Source organism: Delphinapterus leucas, chromosome 2 (assembly GCF_059928025.1).
Source record: "Delphinapterus leucas isolate spDelLeu-1000000601 "Yukka" chromosome 2, BTC_Dleu_Yukka2, whole genome shotgun sequence".
In the NCBI taxonomy this organism is placed as follows: domain Eukaryota; kingdom Metazoa; phylum Chordata; class Mammalia; order Artiodactyla; family Monodontidae; genus Delphinapterus; species Delphinapterus leucas.
In genome coordinates, this window is record NC_143130.1 from 32,439,753 (window position 1) to 32,461,247 (window position 21,495).

The 21,495-nt window shown below is 46.1% G+C and overlaps 1 protein-coding gene across 13 annotated transcripts in view; it reads left to right on the top strand.

Annotated features, from left to right (window-relative positions):
• LARP4B (La ribonucleoprotein 4B) overlaps positions 1-20,475 on the top strand; it is an 88,077-nt gene extending 67,602 nt beyond the window's left edge. For 11 of the 13 annotated variants that reach the window (XM_089906633.1, XM_089906632.1, XM_089906631.1 and 8 more), the window contains 11 exons: positions 1,143-1,246; positions 2,604-2,714; positions 3,910-3,963; positions 4,046-4,255; positions 8,116-8,222; positions 8,777-9,028; positions 10,406-10,451; positions 13,098-13,262; positions 15,577-15,695; positions 15,799-15,907; positions 16,989-20,475. In XM_089906633.1, the coding sequence (XP_089762759.1) occupies positions 1,143-1,246; positions 2,604-2,714; positions 3,910-3,963; positions 4,046-4,255; positions 8,116-8,222; positions 8,777-9,028; positions 10,406-10,451; positions 13,098-13,262; positions 15,577-15,695; positions 15,799-15,907; positions 16,989-17,261 (1,550 nt within the window). In that variant the 3' untranslated portion in view covers positions 17,262-20,475. The remainder of the gene's footprint in view (positions 1-1,142; positions 1,247-2,603; positions 2,715-3,909; positions 3,964-4,045; positions 4,256-8,115; positions 8,223-8,776; positions 9,029-10,405; positions 10,452-13,097; positions 13,263-15,576; positions 15,696-15,798; positions 15,908-16,988) is intronic. The other 2 variants (XR_016391943.1, XM_089906627.1) reach the window with 2 other exon arrangements.
• The last annotated feature ends 1,020 nt before the right edge of the window (positions 20,476-21,495 follow it).

Sequence of the window (21,495 nt, forward strand, 5' to 3'; positions counted from 1 at the left end):
AGAAATGAATGTTGGATTTTGTCAAATGCTTCTGCATCTATGAGATAGTTGTGTGGGGTTTTTTTTTTTGTTTTTTAGTCCATTAATATGGTGAATTACATTGCTTATTTCTTTTGGTAAACCAACCTTGCATTACTGAGAAAAATCCACTTGTCGTTCATTTTGTATTCCCATCTTTATATATTGTTAGATTCAATTTGGCAAAATTTGGTAAGAATTTTTATTGTTCATGGGAGATGGTCTATAGTTTTCTTGTTTTGTAATGCCTTTGTTTAGTTTGGGTATCAAAGAACTGCTGGCTTCATAGGTTGAATTGGAAAGTACTTTCTTAAGTTCAGAAGAGTTTGTACTACAGAATTGTTATTTTTTTTCTTGACATTTGGTAGGATTCTCCAGAAACCACATGGGCCTTGAGTTTTCTTTTCTCTCATGGATCCTACTTCCCAAAAGTTAGCTTTGGTACTACGGGATGTTTCCATTTCTGATGTTGGTAATATATGTCTGTGGTGGTACACAGCTCTGAGCCCTGATTTTGATCCTGGTGTGCTATGACCTGAGTCTGCATGTGATAGAATTTCATAGAGTGACACCAAGAAACAAAACCTAACAAAAGGAGATAAGGCAAAAGCTGGTGAAACCTGAATTGGGCCTGTCCCCGTGCTGGCAGCGTTGACCCTTGTTTCGATGGTGGATTGTGGTCGTGTAAGATCCATCGTTAGGGAAGGCTGAGTGAAGGGTGCTTGACAACTTCTGTGAGTTCAAAATTAAGTCGTAAGGAGACAGGAAAGTGTCTTGTTTTGGGGACTTGTAGAAAGAGAAAGTCTCTAGCCCTGCATTGTGACCGACTTGGAGTTGTTTGAGCTATGGAGAACCTGTGTCATAGCGTTACCTCTGTTACAGCTCCCACAGGGCTCCCCAGAGCCCCTAATTGTAATGTGCAAGATTGGTCTAAAACCTTTTGATAGCTTGTGTTAAGCTATCAAGACTTTTGATAGTTTTCCCATTGTATACGGCTTTCTTTAACGTGTCTGGCGATGTAGTCTAACACGTCCCGCTAGAGTATCTACGTTAGGTCACGATGTAGTGCAAATGGTTGATTTGTTTTAATATTTGTGTATCATCCATTTCTCTTCTCTTTACAGCTTTACCTTTAGTCCAAGTGGATGAGAAGGGAGAAAAAGTAAGGCCAAATCAGAATCGTTGCATAGTAATATTACGTGAAATACCTGAATCCACCCCTGTAGAAGTAAGTCATTTCTCCTCTGAAGGAAACTTGGACTTTTTTGGGTGGGTTTTTTGTTTGTTTCTGTGGTTTTTGGAAGATGTATTTTAAAGCAGAAATACGTACAGTAACACTTTTTTCCCAAGATTTACACACTCTGATAGTTACAGTGATTCATTTGTAAGAGTGGTTCTCAAACTTTTTGGTCTCAGGACTCCATTACACATTTCACACTGAAAAAAGTAGTGAGAGTTTATGGTAACTTCAGTATTTAGAAGTTAGAAAGAGAAAAGGTTTAAATATTTATTCATTTTAAAATAAGAATAGTAAACCACCAAGTTGAGACAGAGAACATATTTTTATGTTAAATCACTTTCCAAAACAAATTTTCACGATGAGAAGGATGCAATGAACACCAGTGTGGCCTGTGCTTGATTTGAGCCGACGTGCCAGTATTGGTGCATTTCTGGGTTTAATTTGACTGGTTGATTTTTTCATTATAAGTCATATTTTTCTATTTCTTTGTGCGCCTTGCAAATTTTGAATGGATGCCAGGCATTTTGGATTTTATTTTATTGGGTACAGAGTGTTTTTGTACTCCTTTCTGTGCATGTTCTTGAGCTCTGTTTCGAGGCTCAGTTAAGTGACTTGGAACTGGTGGAAGCAGACTGGCCTCCCCCTGGGGCAGTGCTTCCTGAGAGCTCCACCTGATGTCCTGAGTTAGGATTGTTTTCCACTCAGGCTGGTGGAGATACTCCCCGATCCCAGAGAGCTCTAGGGGAAACCTCTCATCACCAGGTTGCTGTTTCTGCAGCTTTGGGCTGGGCCTGTGCCCACCCTCCTGGCACCACGGCCTGGAAGCCCCATATGTGAGTCAGGCACTCAAGGACCTGTCTGTACCTGTCCCTCTCAGGGATTGCTGTCCTGCATGGCCCAAGGTCCACTGTCTGAAAAATGCTATTTCATATATTTTGTCTTTTGTTTGTAATTATTTCATATGGGAGGGTAAATGTAGTCCATCTTGGCTGGAAGCAAAAGGCCAGCTAATTTTTAGATTTCTTAAGTTACCTTTCTCTGCCTCCAAATTGTGTAGTTATTGGCTACTGGTAAAATAAAATATTTTCCTATTAATTTAGTTTCGGGTCTCTTAGGGGTCAGGAAAGCTGTCAGTGGGTTGTGAATTTTATTTCCTGTGACAATGGGATCCTAATTCTGGAAGCCACACTGAACTCCTCAGCCACCTTGAGAGAGGGCCCTGGACTTCGGTGTGCTGGGGTTGTCTTCTAGGCATCTGTCCTTAAGAGTGGGCACCGTGTTTCTTTGGTGAGGACAAACAGTGGCATAGTTGAGAATTAATTCCTAACCTCTCTGTTTCCTGTAGGAAGTAGAAGCACTATTTAAAGGAGATAACTTACCGAGATTTATAAACTGTGAATTTGCCTATAATGATAATTGGTTTATTACATTTGAAACAGAAGCAGATGCACAACAGGTAAGCTCTTCCTCCCCTTACCCCCCACCCTGTTCTGCCACAAAGGACAGAGTTTACCAGTACTTAGCAGTCAGTACATAGTGGGACTAAACATGGGCACAGAGATTACGATCACATGTGGTGTTGAGTGTGAACATAGGGTGCAGGGAAATCAGGTTGAAGAAACCTAAAAAGGTGTATGTGTAGACAGTTTTGTAGCGATGTGAAAAGCATAGACGTTATTTTCTAAGGACATGTAAGACAGGCAGCCTAGGAAAACTGGTTCTTTTCTTATCTCTGTACAGATACAGGTTTTAATATTTGGAAAAGTGTTTGGGAAGTTTGAACCTAATTCTAACTTTCCCTGGGCAGCCTTGTATTACAAGGTACTTGAAAAGGCATTGAGAAGCTCTGTGAGAGGCATGGAGTTCAGACGGCTCCCTGCCCTTGAAGGAAGCATCATATTCATGGGAAACTCTAGCCTGCGTAAAGGAATGGCAGTAGGGTGTGAGGCGTTAACACGTTTGAGGCTGCTGTGGGTTCAGAAGAGAGAAATAAGAATCTGAAAGATGGGTCTTAACTGGATGGAAGGGAAAGAAGGACTAGGAGGAGCAAGGTGATGGGAGGTGAGAAAAGGCAGGTCTGTGGGGCAGGTGCAAGCCCCCCTTACCTGCGTGGGGAATACGGCCTGAGGCTGAGTCACATGGGTCAGAGCCTTTGGAGTTATGTAGGAGAATTTGGAGCAGAATCAGGAGCTTCACAAATAATGACTTTTGAATATTGCGATCCTAATCCTTTCATTTCCTAAACTGTAATTCCAAGTTCATATTGGGGTTATTACTAGGACCTTGGTATCCATTGTTTTCCCAGGTAAGGATTCTTAGCCTATGATCTGTGAGATGCTTTTATGGTTTCTATTAACACTTACAAAATTGTATACAAATACTGTTCATAGAATTTTTTTCCTTTTTTTCTTTTTTATTGATGTATAGTCAATTTACAATATTACATTAATGAGAATTTTGGATAGGGGCTCCATAGCTCTTATCAGGATCTTTTAAGGAATCTGGGACCCAAAAAGGTTAAGAATCACTGTGCTAGGTCCTATCCACCATATTTTAACTATATAATTGCTTATTTGAGGTGCTGAATTAATTATAGGTTCATCTTATTTATAAAATTAACACAATGGTGTTATGAATGATTTTGTCTTCAGGCTTACAAATATCTGCGAGAAGAAGTCAAAACTTTTCAAGGAAAACCAATTAAGGTAAGCAAGACCATTGGTTATACTTTATCTGCAAACCAGTGTCCTTAAGTGTTCTAAGAGAAACTTACATGTTTTCAAACAGGCACGGATAAAAGCGAAGGCAATAGCTATAAACACATTTTTGCCAAAGAATGGCTTTAGACCTCTGGACATGAGCCTCTACACACAGCAGCGCTACACCGCATCGTTTTACTTACCTCCAGTCTACAGCCCCCAGCAGCAGTTTCCTCTCTACAGCCTGATCGCCCCCCAGACATGGTCAGCGACACATAGCTATCTTGATCCGCCCTTGGTGAGTCCTGGCTTCACTGGAGCTTCTATGGCAACAACCCTGTGGCAGACACTGGGTACTTTAGAGAATAAGATCTTCCTCTAACAGGGGAAACAGTACGGATGCCGTTTGCCATAGTAAAACAGGCCTTCAAGTTCTCTGGTGGATTTTCAGTTTAATTGAGAGATAAATATGCAACTGTGTAAATTTTTAAAAACCTTTCCAATAATGAGATCCCGATCCTTTGCCTGGTTTGCCTCCCCTCCTGTCTAGCATTTCCTTTCCTAAGCTGTGTAATCCCTAGAAAAACAAAAATGTGATTACGAGTTGTAGGCTAGCCGGGGTCCTTCTGAGCACAGAGGGGAACCCAACGGGGCATGGTTTGAAGGAGAAAAGGGTGTTTAATAGGCTTCTAACAATCCAGGACAAGTGGAAGACATATAGACAGGCCTCGTTTTATTGCGCTTTGCAGGTACTCCGTTGTTTTGGTTTTCTTTTTTTTACAAATTGCACGTTTTGGCAACCCTGCATTGAGCAAGTCTTTTGGTGCCATTTTTCCAACAGTGTTTGCTCACTTTGTGCCTCTGTGTCACATTTGGTAATTCTCACAGTATTTCAAACTTTTTCATTATAATCATATTTGTCATGGTAATCTGTCATCAGTGATCTTAGACTCACTGAAGGCTCAGAGGATGATTAGCAGTTTTTAGCAATAAAGTATTTTTTCATTAAGGTGTGTACATTGTTTTTGTAAGGTATAATACTTTTGTACACTTAGACAATAGGATAGTGTAAACATAATTTTCATGCTCACTGGGAAACCAAAAAATTTGTGTGACTTGCTTTATTGCAACATTTGCTTTATTGCTGGAACTGAGCCCATGGTATCTCTGAGGTCTGCCTGTACTGTCTTATAAGCTTTATTTCTCACACCAGCCCTACAGCTGGCTGGAGTGATTAATTTTTACAGATTTTGGCCTGTTTAAGGCCTGTGGTTAGACTCGATAGATGTGTAATGGATCCATCACTTTTCTCCAGCTGTGCTGCTGTAGATGTTAGCGTGATTGGCGGGCCATGTCTGGCGATTGCAGGAGTCTGATGGAGCGGGATGTGAGAATCAGGGCTGCTCTGTGGAGGGTGGGCCATGGGGAGAGTTGTGGTCAAAGAGCAGGAACTGAGTAACCCTGAAGGTATGGCTGTGGCCAAGTCTGGGGATAGTCAGGACCACTGATGGTGAGAGGGCAGGCGTGGGGGAGGGAGCATTGGTGCACCTGGGTACCTGGTGCCTGTTTTGCACAGAATGTCAAGATGCGTGTCCAGGAAAGACACATGTCGGACAGGCGACAATTGTGTGAATCTCTGAGTATTTCTGAGCTAAAGCAGAGGCTGAAGCAGGGACTGGGAGGGGAGGTTGGTAAGGTCTGTCAGGGCCAGACCGTCCAGGCCTTGAGTGTGTCCTGAGGCATGAGGGCCGGGAGGATGGATGGGGATGAGGGACAGCCCTCAGGAGCCCAGGGCCAGTGTGGGACGAGAGCAGTGAGCACACAAGGTAGCGCTCCGTCTCTGTTGAGTGAATCCTTATGGTAAGAAAACACACTGCTGTTTTGAAATCCTCACCGCGTTCCGTGGAAGTGTACCGAGAGCCATGTAGTTAATGTATCGTGAGCAAGGAAATCTTCAAGGGGAATAGCATCCGTCAATTCTTGGTTGAATGATTCCTCCAAAGGAGTCTCACTGCTGTGCTTGTTTTTCTAATCTCTCTTAATCGTATTTGTCCCTGTCCCAAGTGGGGGCCCTCGCTTCCTGGGTGGTAGTCTGGCCGTGCAGCTGGTTCCTTTGATCTGGCTGGGCCGCGTGAGGCCCGTTGTAAAACAGACTGCGTCATTTTGAGCAGAAGTGACAAGATGAGGCCTGTTAATTCTCAGCAAGTTGTGTTAAATTACTGCGTTAGCAACCAATTTATTTTTAAACTCTTGAGCAAAATTACTTAAATACCAGGGTTTTATATGTAAAATTACAGGTATGAAATGATTTGTCTCAATTGTTCTTATCATGATTTACGATCTTCAAACTCTGGTTCTGGTGTGATAGACGTATTTCTGAATATATGGTAGTTCCTCAGAAGAGCTTTGGAGATCTTAACACAGTTTTTTGGAGGTTTTTTCTTGTTGCTTTTTAATTTATTTTTGGCTGCGTTGGGTCTTCGTTGCTGCGCGCGGGCTTTCCCTAGTTGTGGCGAGCAGGGGCTACTCTTCATTGCTGTGTGCAGGCTTCTCATTGTGGAGGCTTCTCTTGTTACTGAGCACAGGCTCTAGGTGCATGGGCTTCAGTAGTTGCGGCTCACGGGCTTAGTTGCTCCGCGGCATGTGGGATCTTCCCGGACCAGGGATCAAACCCGTGTCGCCTGCATTGGCAGGCAGATTCTTAAGCACTGTGCCACCAGGGAAGTCCCTAACACGGTTTTTTATAAAATAAATTTATTTATTTACTTATTTATTTATTAATTTTTGGCTGCATTGGGTCTTCGTTGCTGTGCTCGGGCTTTCTCTAGTTGCAGCGAGCGGGAGCTACTCTTCGTTGCAGTGCTCAGGCTTCTCATTGTGGTGGCTTCTCTTGTTGCGGAGCACAGGCTCTAGGCGTGCAAGCTTCAGTAATTGTGCCACGCGGGCTCAGTGGTTGTGGCTCTTGGGCTCTGGAGCACAGACTCAGTAGTTGTGGTACACAGGCTTAGTTGCTCTGTGGCATGTGAGATCTTCCTGGACCAGGGCTCAACCCTTTGTCCCCTGCATTGGCAGGTGGATTCTTAACGACTGCACCACCAGGGAAGTCCCCTAACACAGTTTTAACTGCATCTTTCTCCCTCAGCATTTCCCTTTTATTGCTTTCATTTTCTTTTTCAAAATTTGGAATGATTTGTTTTGGTCTTAAGCTGTTTTTAATCATCCTATTACAGCTTTTGGTTAGCTCTAGTTAAGAGGAATTGCCGGCTTTTTGTCTTTTCCTTTTCCCCAAACAAGGAGTGGCCTATTTGTATCTCTCAATTTAGTGAAAATGTAAGGTCGGAACTGGATGGCACCAAGGAGTTAAATGCCTTTGAATCCATCAGGGAATGTTGTTTATACAGAAATTGTGTGAAACCACATGTTCAGAATCCAGAAAACAGGAGTGATCGCTCTTTTCATGATTTTTAAAAACTATTTCAACACTAAGTTCTATCTTATTTTTGTTGTGACTAGATTTTTTAGTAGTTGGCTGATATTTAAAATTCTGTACTTAATTTTTTTAATGTTTTAAGATTATATTTAGGATTGTATCTTTTAAGGGCACTGTGACCCTGTTTAATTTTCTTCTGACATATATGTCAGTGTATGTTTATGAAGTATATCCCCATAAATTGTGACTTGGGACATAATTGTTAATGACCTGAAAATATCGTGATACTCAGCAAGACTTGCATGCAGGTGAGGCTAAAAGGGCACTCTCAAAGGCTGTGATTGTGAAATAGATCCCTAAATGCCCCCAAGATTGAGAGCTTTGATGGATTTTATTAAAGTCATCAGGAATGAAGAGTTGTTGACTTGATGTCGGCACATCGTGGGTGTCAGTCCGGGCACCGGGCTGAGAGTGTGGGATCGCGTGCTCAGCCTGTGCTCAGCACCGGGCGAGGCGGGGTGGGGGCAGACGCTTCTCTCCACACGTGTGAGGCGGCTTCCTCATGGGGCTGTTGTGAGGTCTCGGCCCCAGCCTGGATCAAGAAGTCTTGGCCATTAGCAGTAGTCCTACCCAGTGCTCTTCTCCACGGCGAGCACTCCAAGTATGACATGGAACGTCAGCGACCAGTGTTAACCAGCCTGAAGTCTGTTTGTTTTTAATGAATCTAGGTAACGCCATTTCCAAATACTGGATTTATAAATGGGTTCACGTCTCCAACCTTCAAACCTGCAGCATCTCCTCTGACTTCACTCAGACAATACCCTCCAAGGAGCAGGCAAGTCCCGTGAGGGGTTGAAAGGCTGCTATTTCCCCAGGGTTTGTAACAAGAGGTCGCTGCCACATTGTATATTTTCAAAGCAAAGCAAAAGCAAATGTGTTAAACCTCCGTCATTCTCACCATTTGGGTGAGTCACACTAAGTGAAGAGGCTGTTCTGTGCTGGCTAATGGTAGATTTGACCACCAGTAATGTCCACCAGGAGTAAAACGACTCAAGGCGTGGAATTCCATTCTGTGAGCATTAAAGCCTGAAATGTGTGTTGCAACGCCTACGTAGAGGGTAGACTCGTGAGACAAAGGCTTCTGGGACAGCTTGCATCTGCATGCGCCTGCTTTTAATTTAGACCTGGGCTACAGCCCAGCAGAACGTCCATACTGCATTTAGATTTGCATTATCAGACATATTATGAACTAACTATTCTAAGTAACATTTTTAATATTTTTCCTAAAAAGAAAGCACATTTTAGCTTAGCCATTTCTGCATTAGCATGCTCTTTTCATAATGCCATGATCATTTTAGAACTGAGCGTATACAAACATTTTATTTACAGGAATCCTAGTAAATCTCATCTGCGCCATGCCATTCCCAGTGCAGAGAGAGGGCCCGGGCTGTTAGAAAGTCCTTCGATATTTAACTTCACTGCGGACCGGTTGATGAACGGTGTGCGGAGCCCACAAACGAGGCAGACGGGTCAGCCTCGAGCTCGGCTACAGAACCCTCCAGTCTACGCCAAGAGAGACGCGGGGCCCGGGCGGGTGGAACAGAGCAGCCTCGAGTCCTCTCCGGGCTTAGGTAGAGGGAGGTGAGTGTTCACAATTTCATTTGGACAGGTACTGTGTACTTAGAAACTATTCGTAGTGTCAGATTCCATTAATTCAGATGTGTTTTATAATCATTATTTTCAAGTCCATCACAGAAAATCAAATGGAAGGCTGTAACCATCCAAGGTTTTATATAATTACTCAGGGGTGTTACTTTTAGAGCAGAGACTTGACCAGTTCCATCTTTGTGGTAACAGGACACTGTTCAGTGGGAACTGAGGGTGGGCCAGGCTGCCTTGGGTCACAGTCATTATGTGTGGAGAGCTGAACGGACAGCCCGCCCCCCACCCCCGCGGCACGTCAGGAAGGACGTGCGCTCCAGCACACATCTAGCGTATCTAGCGTGGGCTCGGCCTCCGTAAGCTTTTCCTGTTGTAAACCCACTTTGAAACCTGTAAGTAAAGACTACTTTTCTGAGTATTATGTACGGAGGACATGGTCTGCCTCCAGGAGCTCCTTCTGGTGGGGGGTGTGTGCTCCCGGTGCGGTGGGAGCGGGAGGGACCCCAGGCGGCTCCGTCTTCGCAGTCAAGCCTTGCTGGGCCCATCAGGGGTGGAATTGGTCAAGATTATTTCTAAATTCCTTTTCAGCTTACATAATACGGGCCCTTAGGGAGTCTTTGCGTTCAGCTGAAATGACAAAGGGTAAATAAATAAAAATGAAATTATAAATGGGAATTAATGTGTGAACTGTTAGGCCACGGAAGCCCGTCCGGGCAGTGAAGTGTCTTGGTGCCTTTGGGCCTGCCGTGACATCCACTAAGTAGATGGGGTTGTTGCTGCGGTTTAAGCTGCTGTGCAGGGAACGGCGCCAATGCTGGCGGGTCAGACTCTGGATGTTGGAAATGTGCCTCAGGAACTGTGGAGTGGAAGGCTGGCAGATGGGGAGAGGAAGTGCTTGGAGCTCAGAAACCCCATGTGGTTCACTGGAGTGAGGGCCAGGGGTGCAGGAGTGGACTAGGCTACTTGGGAGCTTTTCCTTTTGATGATAAATTGGATAGATTGTCATTACCATTTTTTAACAATTCACCTTTATAGCTCAGTGTCACACTTTACATATCTTGCCACTCCAACTGAATGGATATTCAAATGTTCATATCATAACAAAAATTCTAAATGGGAAAATTCCTTCAATAAATATTTTCTTTTATTTACCTATCTAGACCTCAATTTTACTTCTTTACTATAAATTTTTTTTTTGTTTTGCTTACACTTCTTAAGGTTGGGATTTTAAAATCAAAAGTCATCTATAAAAGATTACAAAGTCATGAAGACTGAATGTGTCTGCACATACTGTGCTCAGTGAAATTATGTTTCAAATGGGAAAAGTTAACAGTCTTCTGCTTTCCTCTCCTCTAGGAAAAATTCCTTTGGTTACCGGAAGAAACGGGAGGAGAAGTTCACAGTGAGTACATCAGGCCTGTGCCACTTTCACAAGATGTTTAAACCTAGCTTACACTAAACAAACCTGAGATTTAATTAAGATGTGAGAAGGAGCTTTTCAAAAGAGATTTTCTCGTAATGTGGTGTCCGCTAGGTGATAATAGACCTTTTTTTGATGCTCTAAAGAGGAGGTGGTGGTGGCTGGTTTCCTGAGGAACTGCTGGCACCTGCGTGTCCTATGCGGCACATAGGTGCACCCAGGAGCGCATCATGCACATATGTGGTCTGTACACTTGTCCAGATGAGTGCTTTCTGTGTGGGTGACCAGGTAGTGTACTTTGAAATTACCGGAATCACGAGTTTGGACAAGCAGAATAAACTTCTCTCACGTAGGAATTAGCTCATCAGTATTTTTCATTCAAAATATTTTACTCTGTATCCACTGTGTAGAAAGCATTGTTGATTTTTGCTGCATGTAACTTACGGTCAGGACAAACCCAAAATAAGTGATGGGTTTATGTGAGTGGTAAGTAAGTATAGGAGATGTGGTTGTGTCTGCTTAGGGTGATTGACCAGCTCCCCCTCTGGGTGGTGCTCTGCAGGGCTCTGATGAGGGGAGAGCGTGGGCGGTGTGCATGTAGACGTGGGCTCTCGTAGAGCTCCACATTCAGGGCCTGGAAAAGGCCTTGAGACAGTTCTTGGTCTGGACCCCAAGCCATTGAGTGTGTACATTCTCATTACTGTATTTGCCTAGAACTTAGAAAGTGCAAATTGGTAGTAAATGAACACCCTAATTTTACCATGTTGGTCAGTTCAGTCTAGTTTTTGGTGACCCTATGGTAAGGCAGTTTATATCGGTTGGTTCCAGTTGGAATGCGTGAATTCCTGTTACATTTGGACTAACAAGACAGGCATCTGACTATCTCTTCAGGTACTAGTTACCCTGCAGGAATCATTGCCCCCGGTCACTGCATTACCTGCAAAGGTGAAATGTTTTCCTATTGCCATTTCCATTTCATTCTGTTTTGTGTTTCTGATCTGCGTGTTCATACCTGGAACCACTCAGATGCCCACACATGTGGCTCAGGTGTGTGTACTCGACAGTGAGCCCATTGCTGCACTGGGTGTTCTGAACACCTGAGAAGCTTGGGGGCAGGTCGCAGATGTGTGAGCAGGTGGCCTGGCCACGCCCTCGGGACCAGGGGTTGACATTCATGCCTTGCCTTAAGCCATTCAGACCCTAAAAACGTTAAAACATCGTTAAACATTGCCTCTTTTCTTCCCGAAAGTTGATACTCAGTCAATTTTTTGTCAGGTCTTTCTTCCTAGAAACGCTCATCTTCTGAAAAGCTGGGTTCACCTCAGAAACATGCAGATGTTTAAAATAAAGCCTCTAAAAATTGTTTTGAGATGAGCATAACCTAGAGCATGCTGAACTACAGGGCACGCTGTAGCCACACGGCTACCTGTGCAGCCTGGTTCAGAGGGCACACACGCGAGCAAGGTAGGCAGCCCTCAGACACCTACGCCAAGGAGAAGACATGCAGCAGGAGGCCCAAAGGAGAGGTGGGCTGTGCTCAGCGTGGATCCGATTTCATCCTTAACCCGCTCTCACTTGAGCTGTAACAGATCTTCTGTAGATTTTACTTCTGTAGGGATAATCTTCCAGTTGGTATAAGTTTCTGGGAAATCTTGGCCTTTCAAGTTAAGTGAGCCCCACGAGAGCATTGCTTCCAGTCCAAGTAGCCCACCATTCAACTAAAAATGCCTGTGTTCTACCTAATACAAACTCATTTCCCCGTTCTGTTCCTTGTCTGTTTCAGCCAAGGAACTGGATGTTACAGAATGACTCCTACCTAGCAGGTTGACTAAGAGTGTTTCAATAAAAGTATATCACTGCCTTTCTTCTGAGACTCCTGCCTTTCTCTTTGGCTTATAAGTTTTACTTGGGTATTATTTTGCTGAGTTTACTTACTTTCTTGAAGTCAGGGAATGTGATAACAGTCTCATTAAATACCATGCTTTTACATACTGATCTAAAAATATAAGGTGTTTTAGTAAGTTAATTTTCAGGTAACTGAAGCCCCCTCCCTTTTAAAAATATAAGGTGTTTCAGTAAGTTAATTTTCAGATAACTGAAGCCCCCTCCCTTTTTTGTTAAACTTTTTTTAATGGAAATCTTTGTGAAATTTTTTACGTAAGTTGTACAGAGTTGAGAGAGTGGCTTTTGTTTTCTTTTACTTTCTCTTTTATGACTTAGATCACAGACTCTGCTGCGATAACACAAAACTTGTCTGGAGGTGAATAAGTTTAATGTCGAGACTTAGGCTCTTGTGCATCTGTCACTTTGCTGTGCCCCACTGGTCTCTGTCGGCTGCCGGGGGTCTGGGTGTCGTACACACGCAGCTCTTACCGGCGTGTTTGACCGTGGCCGGGAGCAGCCCTGAGGTTTCGTCTTTTCAGCTCTGCTCTCATGGTCGAAGTTGCCTGACAGATGACCTTTGATAGGTGACCAAGTCGGCGGGGTTGGATTGGCCATCCGTTTCTCCAGACAGGTGTGGACCTTCGAAGACTAGGGAGCGAGTGTTTGCATCGCTCACCTGCGGTATTTCTGAGCCCCTCCTACCCAGCCGCCCCAGGGCGACTCCACGGTGTTCTTCTCTTTCAGAGGAGTCAGACTCAGTCTCCAACACCACCCAGGCCGCCCTCCCCGAGCTTTGAATTAGGCCTCTCCAGCTTCCCCCCACTGCCTGGGGCGGCGGGGCATTTGAAGACGGAGGACTTGTTTGAGAACAGGCTGTCTGGCTTGCTCACAGGATCGTCCAAAGAAAGGGTAAGCTATCCCAAGCCTGATGCTCACTCACCGCTGGCGTCCCGCTCTTTACATGTGTGCTTTCTTCACATGCGGAAGAGGTTTATGAGGATAAGTGATTGCAGAGGCCACATAGGTTTTGCGTGGTACGGTCAGAGGTGGAGCCCTGCACTGCTGTACTGTACAGACACTCACCCACCCAGAAACTCAGGTTGCATTTGTATTCTTGCTATTCACGATCTGCTTTCATTTTACAAGTCAGCAGAATAAAAAAGAAAACTCTGAATTATACCAGAAGTAACATGTTTTTAATAATCTACATGAACAACCAGAAGCCCAGAGCAACTTTACTATAATACGGGTGGCTGTCGGCGAGCTCTGCGGTATTCATGCCTCTGCAGTGATTACATCCCGGGAATCAGCAAGTGCTGCAAGAGCCCGGGGGCTCCCCGTGGCCCTGCTGCAGTCGACAAGCAGACCAGGGCAGAGGTGGCCAGAATGCCTCATCCAGCGCCTGCTGAGTTCTCAGCCTGGCGCTCCACCACGGCCACCCACCATGTCTTTCTCCAGTGGGAACCCACCCACCAGCACCCTGCCTACTGCCCGAAGACCTAAGGAGTCAGAACCCCTGGCCTCTGGGTTGGGGAAGGCACTGCCCTGCAGACCGTGTCCAGACCGTCTACACCTGCAGAGCCCCCACAGGGGTGGGGTCGCCCCTCAGTACCAGGCGGGGTCATGGTGGGATTTATAAAGCCAGGTCTTTAGTTGTCTTCATACTAGTGTGTGGTTACTGCTCCCATTTTTAGCCTTCAAGGTTGAGAGGATTCCAAGACCCTGTATTTTGGAGAGAGAAGCACTTATTAAATGTGACATGTCTTGTGCGTTATTGTCAGTCTTAAATTCTGAGTTATCAGTGCCCCATGGAATGATGTTAGAGACCCTGAGTCCTGGCTTCACCCTGACCTTACTCCCCTTGGGGATGGGCAGGGGAAGAGAACAAGCAGGCCTCCACCCCATTTCAAAAACAGTATTTTGTTGTTGTTGTTTTTTTAAATTTTTACTGTTTTTTACATTGTGATTTTGTGTAAAACTTATTTTGAAGAGAGAATTGCTACTTTTTTTTTTTTTTGCGGTACGCGGGCCTCTCCCGTTGTGGAGCACAGGCTCCAGACTCGCAGGCTCAGCGGCCATGGCTCACACGGGCCCAGGCGCTCCGCGGCATGTGGGAGCTTCCCGGACTGGGGCACGAACCCGTGTCCCCTGCATCGGCAGCCGGACTCCCAACCACTGCGCCACCGGGGAAGCCCGAGAATTGCTACTTTTAAGAAGCCTGAGCCCAATTCCAGGTGGAAGAGACTGTGTCCCTGCTTCTTGGTGAAGTGCTCGGCGGCTCTGCGGGGCCCTGGGAGGCCTCCGACGGGAGCGGGGCGGTCTCGGGCGTGCTCTGGACGTGAGGGAGCTTTTACAAGGAGGAGGTGTTTTCCATGCCTGTGTTTCCACCAGCCTTGAGCACAAAATCGTGAGAGGTGATGGTTCTCAGGGGCCCCATGTCTCCATCACCACCACCCTCGCCCCATGGTGGGGGGCAGTGCTATTCCCTCCATCTCACTCCCTCCAGAACCTCTCACTTCTGAACTTTTTATCTGCTTTGAAAAGTGAGATTTTGAGAAAACGCTTGTTTGCAGTTAGACCCCTTCCAGTTCTTTATTTGCTCTGCTGCCTTTTTTTTTTGTTAATTAACAGAAGGCTACATGTGTGAGTGGTTACTGCTCATGGGGCTGGCATTCTCCAGGTGTTTGCCTTAAACAGACTAAGCCTCAGTTTCGTTCCCTGTTACATCAGGAGAGTTAACACACTGCCTTCAGGGGCTGCTGGTGAATTCAGGTGGGAACTGATGTCAGCACCTGCACCCCTCAAGGCACTCAGGTTTATTGGGATGGAGCTGTAACCTTGTTGGTTTTCCCTGTAAAAACGGGTGAGCCGTACTGGATTGTGCTGGGGACTCTACATTCACAGATCACGTGCCAGGCGGTGCTGGGCACTGGGGTGTCAGATGGGTGGAGGTTTCAGTACCTGTTCAGGTGGGAAAGCAGGCTTGCAGGCAATCGTGCTCATGCACAGAGGGAGGCCTCAGATCGGTGAGATGTCTGCCAAGAGGAAGGGGAGACCGGGGGCTGCTTCCCGGCCACAGGGTGTCCAGTTGTACTCCGGGCTGGCCCACCCATGCTCCCAGGAGGACGGCGAAGCCGGTACCATCGTTGTGTGTTTAAGATCATTGAGAAAGATCTGACGGACGTGCCTCTATGCGGTGATGAACTGTTTTTGATGGTTTCAGAGCCTGAACGCAGATGCAAGCACGAACACTCTCCCCACGGTGCCCCCCCGAGAGCCCTCAGTGCCCTGTGCCGTGTCCACAGCCTGCGAGCGTGCCCCCTCCCCTGCCCACCCGCCCGAGTAAGTCCACCTGCACCTGATGCCCGCGCCCCGTGCTGTGCTCACTGCGGGGCTGCCCGCGGGGCCCGGATGTTCACGTGTCTGCCTGGTGGCGTCTTTCCAGGGATCCCAAGGTGGTGGAGAAGCAGAAGGAAACCCCGAGTGTGGACAGACCTCCTCCCGCCCTGAGCACGACTGCAAGTAAATCGGTGCAGGTGGACGGCGCCATCTCGGTATGTCGGGGGCAAGGATGTGGAGGGGCTCCCTGGAGCGGTGGCCGCCTGTGTGCACACTGCGCTTTCTGTGCAGGGTACCCTGGGCATTTGCTAATGATTGTAACTAACCGATCTGGCTGTTCGTCGTCCCTGCAGCCGTGGGTCATCTTGTTCAGGGTCAGTAGAGTGAGGCTGTCGCCTGAGGAGCCACAGCTTCCAGTTCCTGTGCCCCTAGGACTTAGGGTGGTCCAAGGGTGGATCAGAGGGATGCCCACCTCCCACCCCGCCCGGGTCCACACAGGCCTACCGCCAGCTCCTCTTCCTCTCTCCTCCCCTGGGCGCTCAGTCCAGCTTTTTAAATTCTGATTTGCGTTGTCCCTAGTTTGATCTTGGGTGGGCCTTTATCGTTTAGATTTGGGAGTTAAACCCTTATTGTCTGCTAGGTTGAATCTTTAAAGAAAACTTTTTTATAGGTTAAAATTATTTTTAAGTTACAAATGGTTGATGGAGGTGACAGACTTCTAAATGTCCTCATCTGTCATTTAGCCTTCATGCTTCCACTTACCTGAAAACCCTACTTTTTTGTTGTTGTTACCTCTGACTTTCCTGCAACCACACCTCCAGCCCTCTGTAGTTTGCAGTGTGTACAAATGCTTTGCAGAGACAGCTGTTGAAGGTCACCCGTAAGTGACAGCCGGACCTCTTCCTGGGTCCAGGAGGCCTGCTCTGTGCCGAGGCAGATTGTCTGGCAGGGAGAGCAGATGCTGCTTCTGTGTTTTTTCTAGGGTGTCTGCTGTCTGCCGCCTTTCAGGCTCGTATGTGGCTCAGAAGTGATTACAGGCCAGAGGCTGGAAAGAGTTCAGTCGGCACTTTTCATCTCCATGCCTTTTCTAGTTTTAACCATTTTTACAAGATATTTCTAGAGTATCTTGGAGAGAAAGTTGTGCTGCAGGGGAACCTCAGTTGTTGAAATGTAGGAATTCTTTATTTAAAATAATTTTGAATGTGGTTACAGTTGAAACCTTTTTTTACGTCTACCTCAAGTGAACCTTATTTTCGCATGTTGTCATATAATCCGAGAGCTGTGTCTGTTTCCCAGGAATTGCGAAAACCCAGCTACGCAGAGATTTGTCAGAGGACGAATAGAGAGCCACCATCTTCCCCGTTGCAGCCCCAGAAAGAACAAAAGCCAAACACTGTTGGTTGTGGGAAGGAAGAAAAGAAGCTCGCCGAGAGAGAGCCCTCTGCCCCCAAGTCCAGCCCAGGACCACCCAAAGACCAGAGGAGACCGCCAGGCCGCCGGCCCTCTCCCCCAGCCTCGGGGCGGCGTCTGCACAGAGAACAGAGCCCCCCACCCAGGTCCCCTCAGTGAGCGCCGAGGTCTGGGAGGGCTTCAAGGAGCTGAGGTCGCCACAACTAAGCACTGTCCTGCTCGGGATGTGAGTGAGCCGCTGGTTAGGAGCTTGCAGTGTAGATGAGGCCTACAAGGTGCCTGCAAGTTATTTTTCTTCTATGAGTCGGATTTCCCCCCTCTTGAAAAAAATCTATTTTTCAGGATTTAATTAATATAAACCTTATTTTAGGTTGGTGCTTAACTGGAGGTGATGCATAAGTCTGATTTTTTTCAGGATAGAAAATGCATTTATCCTAACAAATTGATATTTTTTATTAAGCCTCCATGTGGCTATGAATGCAAGCTATATATATATATAGTGAGTTTTTCTAAATTAAGCGGAACTATGCTACTTCATTTTTTAAAATAACTGGTTAGCAAGTGTGTATCTCTGAGATGTCCAGACTGCCGGGTGAGGCTGAGGACCGTGGAATTGAGGGCATGAGGCGATGCTGTGAGTGTATCTTGGGGAAGGGACGGGGTCCAATGGCGCCACACGCTGGCCTGGGAGTTGTCCTTTCATTCAGAAGCCTAACAAGTGGTTCTAGCATTTTTTAAGTAGAGCCCATTTTTGGTCCACTGGGCAGAGTAACCCTGCAGAGCACCGAGAGTCCTGATGTCCTGCCAGCAAGTAACCAGCTCCTCACTCCAGTCTCAAGTGGCTGTTATGTAAGATAAACTCAAAGCACATTGTGAATAGAACTTAAATGGAACATAAACTTTGTTGCCCACTGACATGTTACCACGAAATTGTACCCTGATGTTTTGCTCCCGAGAGCAGGTGGGGAGGACATGGAGCCCAGCTCCCTCGTCTGCCCCAGTCTGCCCCACCTTACCCGTCCCGGGGTGCCTTTCCGAACCTCTGCACACGGCACACAGATCGTGGGAGAAGGTGTTTGTGGTGCCCTCTGGTGTTGGAGGATCCAAGTTCCTCTCTCTTTACCTCCAAGACAGGGTCTGTGATCCCTTCTCTAAGTGCTGCTCTCCAAGAACACGCATGCACTAAAGCTAGCAGTTGATAATAAACATAAATTATTTTGTTTTAAAATGCCTAAATTTTTTCTTTAAGTATTCTAAGCAGCAGACATTAAAATAAGAATATTTCCTGCTAAATGTAACCATACAGTTTATTCCACAAAATGTTATTTAACAAGACTAAGGTTTTTTCTTTTTAAAAAAGAGATTATTTCCATCCAATATTTAAAGACTTGAATTTTATTTAAACTTGAAAATGACTTTGCCTTAACTTTTGTATATGACAGCTTAGAGTTCCTGAGACCGGCCTGTGTTGGCGTGAGTGGGGTCTGCTGTCACGGTGTTACTGGGTAAGCACTGTAGGAAGAGCGAGCAGTCATGTTTGTGATTTACCTGGAAGATCTTACACAGTTGATCTTTTTTCAGACTGTTGAAAAACCCTGTAAATGCAAATAGTCGATACTGTATTAAATATGTGCACTTGGGCGTGTGCTTTGCTTGTACAGTTGTAAATAATGAGAACATATTCAAAAGGTACCCTAAAGAGAAAAAGCTGATAAAAACTGATATATTATAAATGTTGCTATTGACCTGGGTGTAGATAAACTCAGTGTTGTGGTTTGAATATTATTTTAATTTGTTGAGGTTTTTTCTTTTTCTCTTATACTGGTGTGCTGAACTGATTCTGCCTCTTTGCTGCTGTGAAAGGGAGATGGAAAGTTTTACTAAAATGTTCGAATATTTTCATGCTCTTCTTAAACATATGTAAGTATGTACTAATCACAGCTAATGTTGAAAGGGTTTTTGAGGTATAATCTGGAAAGTGGAAACTGGCAGGGTCTTCAAGTGAAAGTAAAAAATAATCTACTTAAAATTACAAATAGCTAATAGGCATGATCTGCCTGCCAGAGGAAAACAAGCCCATCTCCTTCAGAGCAGCGTCTTTATTCAAATACCTAGACACCCACACAACGCTCCTATTTGCAAATGCCTGTTAAAAGGAACAGGGGAATTAATTTCTTTGTAGTTTTGAAATTGCTGACTGAAAAAATCAGAAATAATTGACCTCTTACACGCAAACTAATGAGTACTGTAGAAAGAGCTGGAAAGGCCAGCTCTGAGCCCCCGGGATCCCATGACATGGCGGTCTCTGCTGGAGGAGGGAGCGATGCTGTCAGCACCATCCCCGAATCCCAAACCCTGTGCAGCCCAGACACTGGTTTTTAATAGTGGCAGATCCTTTCCCTGGAGGCAGGTGTGGGGGGCCAGCTGTGCTGTCCGCCCTTTGTGTGACCAGGGTGGAGCTGTGCGTGCAGCTGGGATGAAGGTGACCGTGACAGCAGCCGGGCCCAGCCAGGTGGCATGGCCGGCCGGGCACATGAGGCCTGTGCTCCCGCAGCCGAGTTAAGACTTCACTCTGATGTGATTTTTATAGCATTTTTTTTAATTAAGCAAGGGCGATATGCCAAAGAGCTGTATAATGTCCCCCAACCTCCACCTTTCTGATATTCCTGAGGTTTTCCACTCACAGAAAAGCACAGGGGGTGCACAGTGGGAAGCTGTGGCACCAGCCCACGGGCAGCCCCGCCATGCACAGCTGGTGTCTGGCTTCGTCCGTGTAAAATATAACTCTTTCCTTTCCCCTGGCAGTACCTCAAGGTACAGAGTCAGAGACACAGCATCACAAATGGCATTTTAACTTGGACAATTGTGTGATGATACTTGTCATTTGGAGAGATAAGAATGAGAACCCAGCCCCGTTTCACCAGACATGAATTCAAGAAAAGTTGTTGATTTTTAAGAGTCCGTGTCATCATGTTTCTGATCAGGCCCTCTTGTAACTGCATCACTAGTTGTCACTAGTGGTGGCAAGAAACCTGTCAAGTTGCCACGTGGTCAGGGCCACCATGGTGCCGTGTGGAGGCCAGTCTGGGGCCTCGCGGGCCTCAGGGGCAGGTACGACCCGTGTCTGCATCTGCGTCCGCGGGGAGCGGCGGACAATCGGCCTGAAGGAGCGGCCACGGCACCAGCTCGCAGGAGGGCAGTGACGCGGACGCCTCGCTAGGGCTTTTGTTTCTGTTCTATTTCTTTTCATTAAGACTGGAATCAAGCTTATGTGTAAACTATTGGTAATTTAAGTTTCCTTTGTGTCATTCAGTGTAAAACTGTCTAATTTGAAAAAATGTAGGTTATGAAAAATAAAGATTTAGGCACTGTTTGGGTTTTCATTGTTTTTTAATTAAAATTTTCTTCAAGAATGCACCTTTTTAAAAAATAGTATTTTGTTTGAACCCATCTGTGTCGTGAGAATGAAATGCGGGTTCCATCCACCCATGTTCGGATCGTAGCCCGAGTCGTCGCAGCAGGGGCACCATGCCCAGCAGCTCAGTTGTGGGCCTCCAGGGTCGGCCCTCAAGCCAGTGTTCGTGAGGGCACAGTTCGTTGAATTTGAGGTTTACCACAGAAATAAGTATCCCTGTGTCGGGCTCTTGTTTCTCGTGTTAAATGGCAACGTCTCAGGAGACATCCCCATAAAGTCACCTGGGGTGGAGGTGGGGCCATCGTGTTCAGATCCTAAGTGAGCCTCAGAAACGGTGATGGACTTCACCCTAAATCAGGGTGACGCCAGCAGCGGTGGTTGGGCCTCCAGCATGTGTTACGTGTGATGGCTGGTCTGCCAGCTGGTGACTGACCTGCGCACCCCCTCCCCCGTGTTTCTACTTGGTTATCCTTCCCTTGTTGATGTGGGCTTCTTTGTCTCTGGCTGTTCATTCTTTGTTACATGTTGCAGGTATTTCCTCTCAATCCCTACCAGCTGTCTAAACTCTATTTAGAGTAGCTTTTATCTTACAGTTTTTAATTATGTAGTAAAATTGACCCATCTTCTCCTTTATGGTTGAGTGTCTTGGTCTTGTTTATGAAGTCTCCCTACTCCAGAGCCATGAAGACAGTCTCCCTTGATGAATACATGTGTCTTCAGCCCATGTGGAATTGATTGATGTGTGTGTGTGTGTGTGTGCTGTGTGTGTAGTCTGAGGTGAGAACCCAGTTTTACTTTTTGCCATGTGGAAACTTGCCTGTTGAGTAGCTCATTACTCCTCCACTGATCCGTGTGCCACTCTTGTTACTTGGTGTTCCCTCCCACCTGCACAGGCAGCTTTTTCTAACCCCTCTAGTCTGTGCCTCTGGGCTCATTTCTCTGCGGACACTGTGGAATTCACTCACCCACCATTCTGCC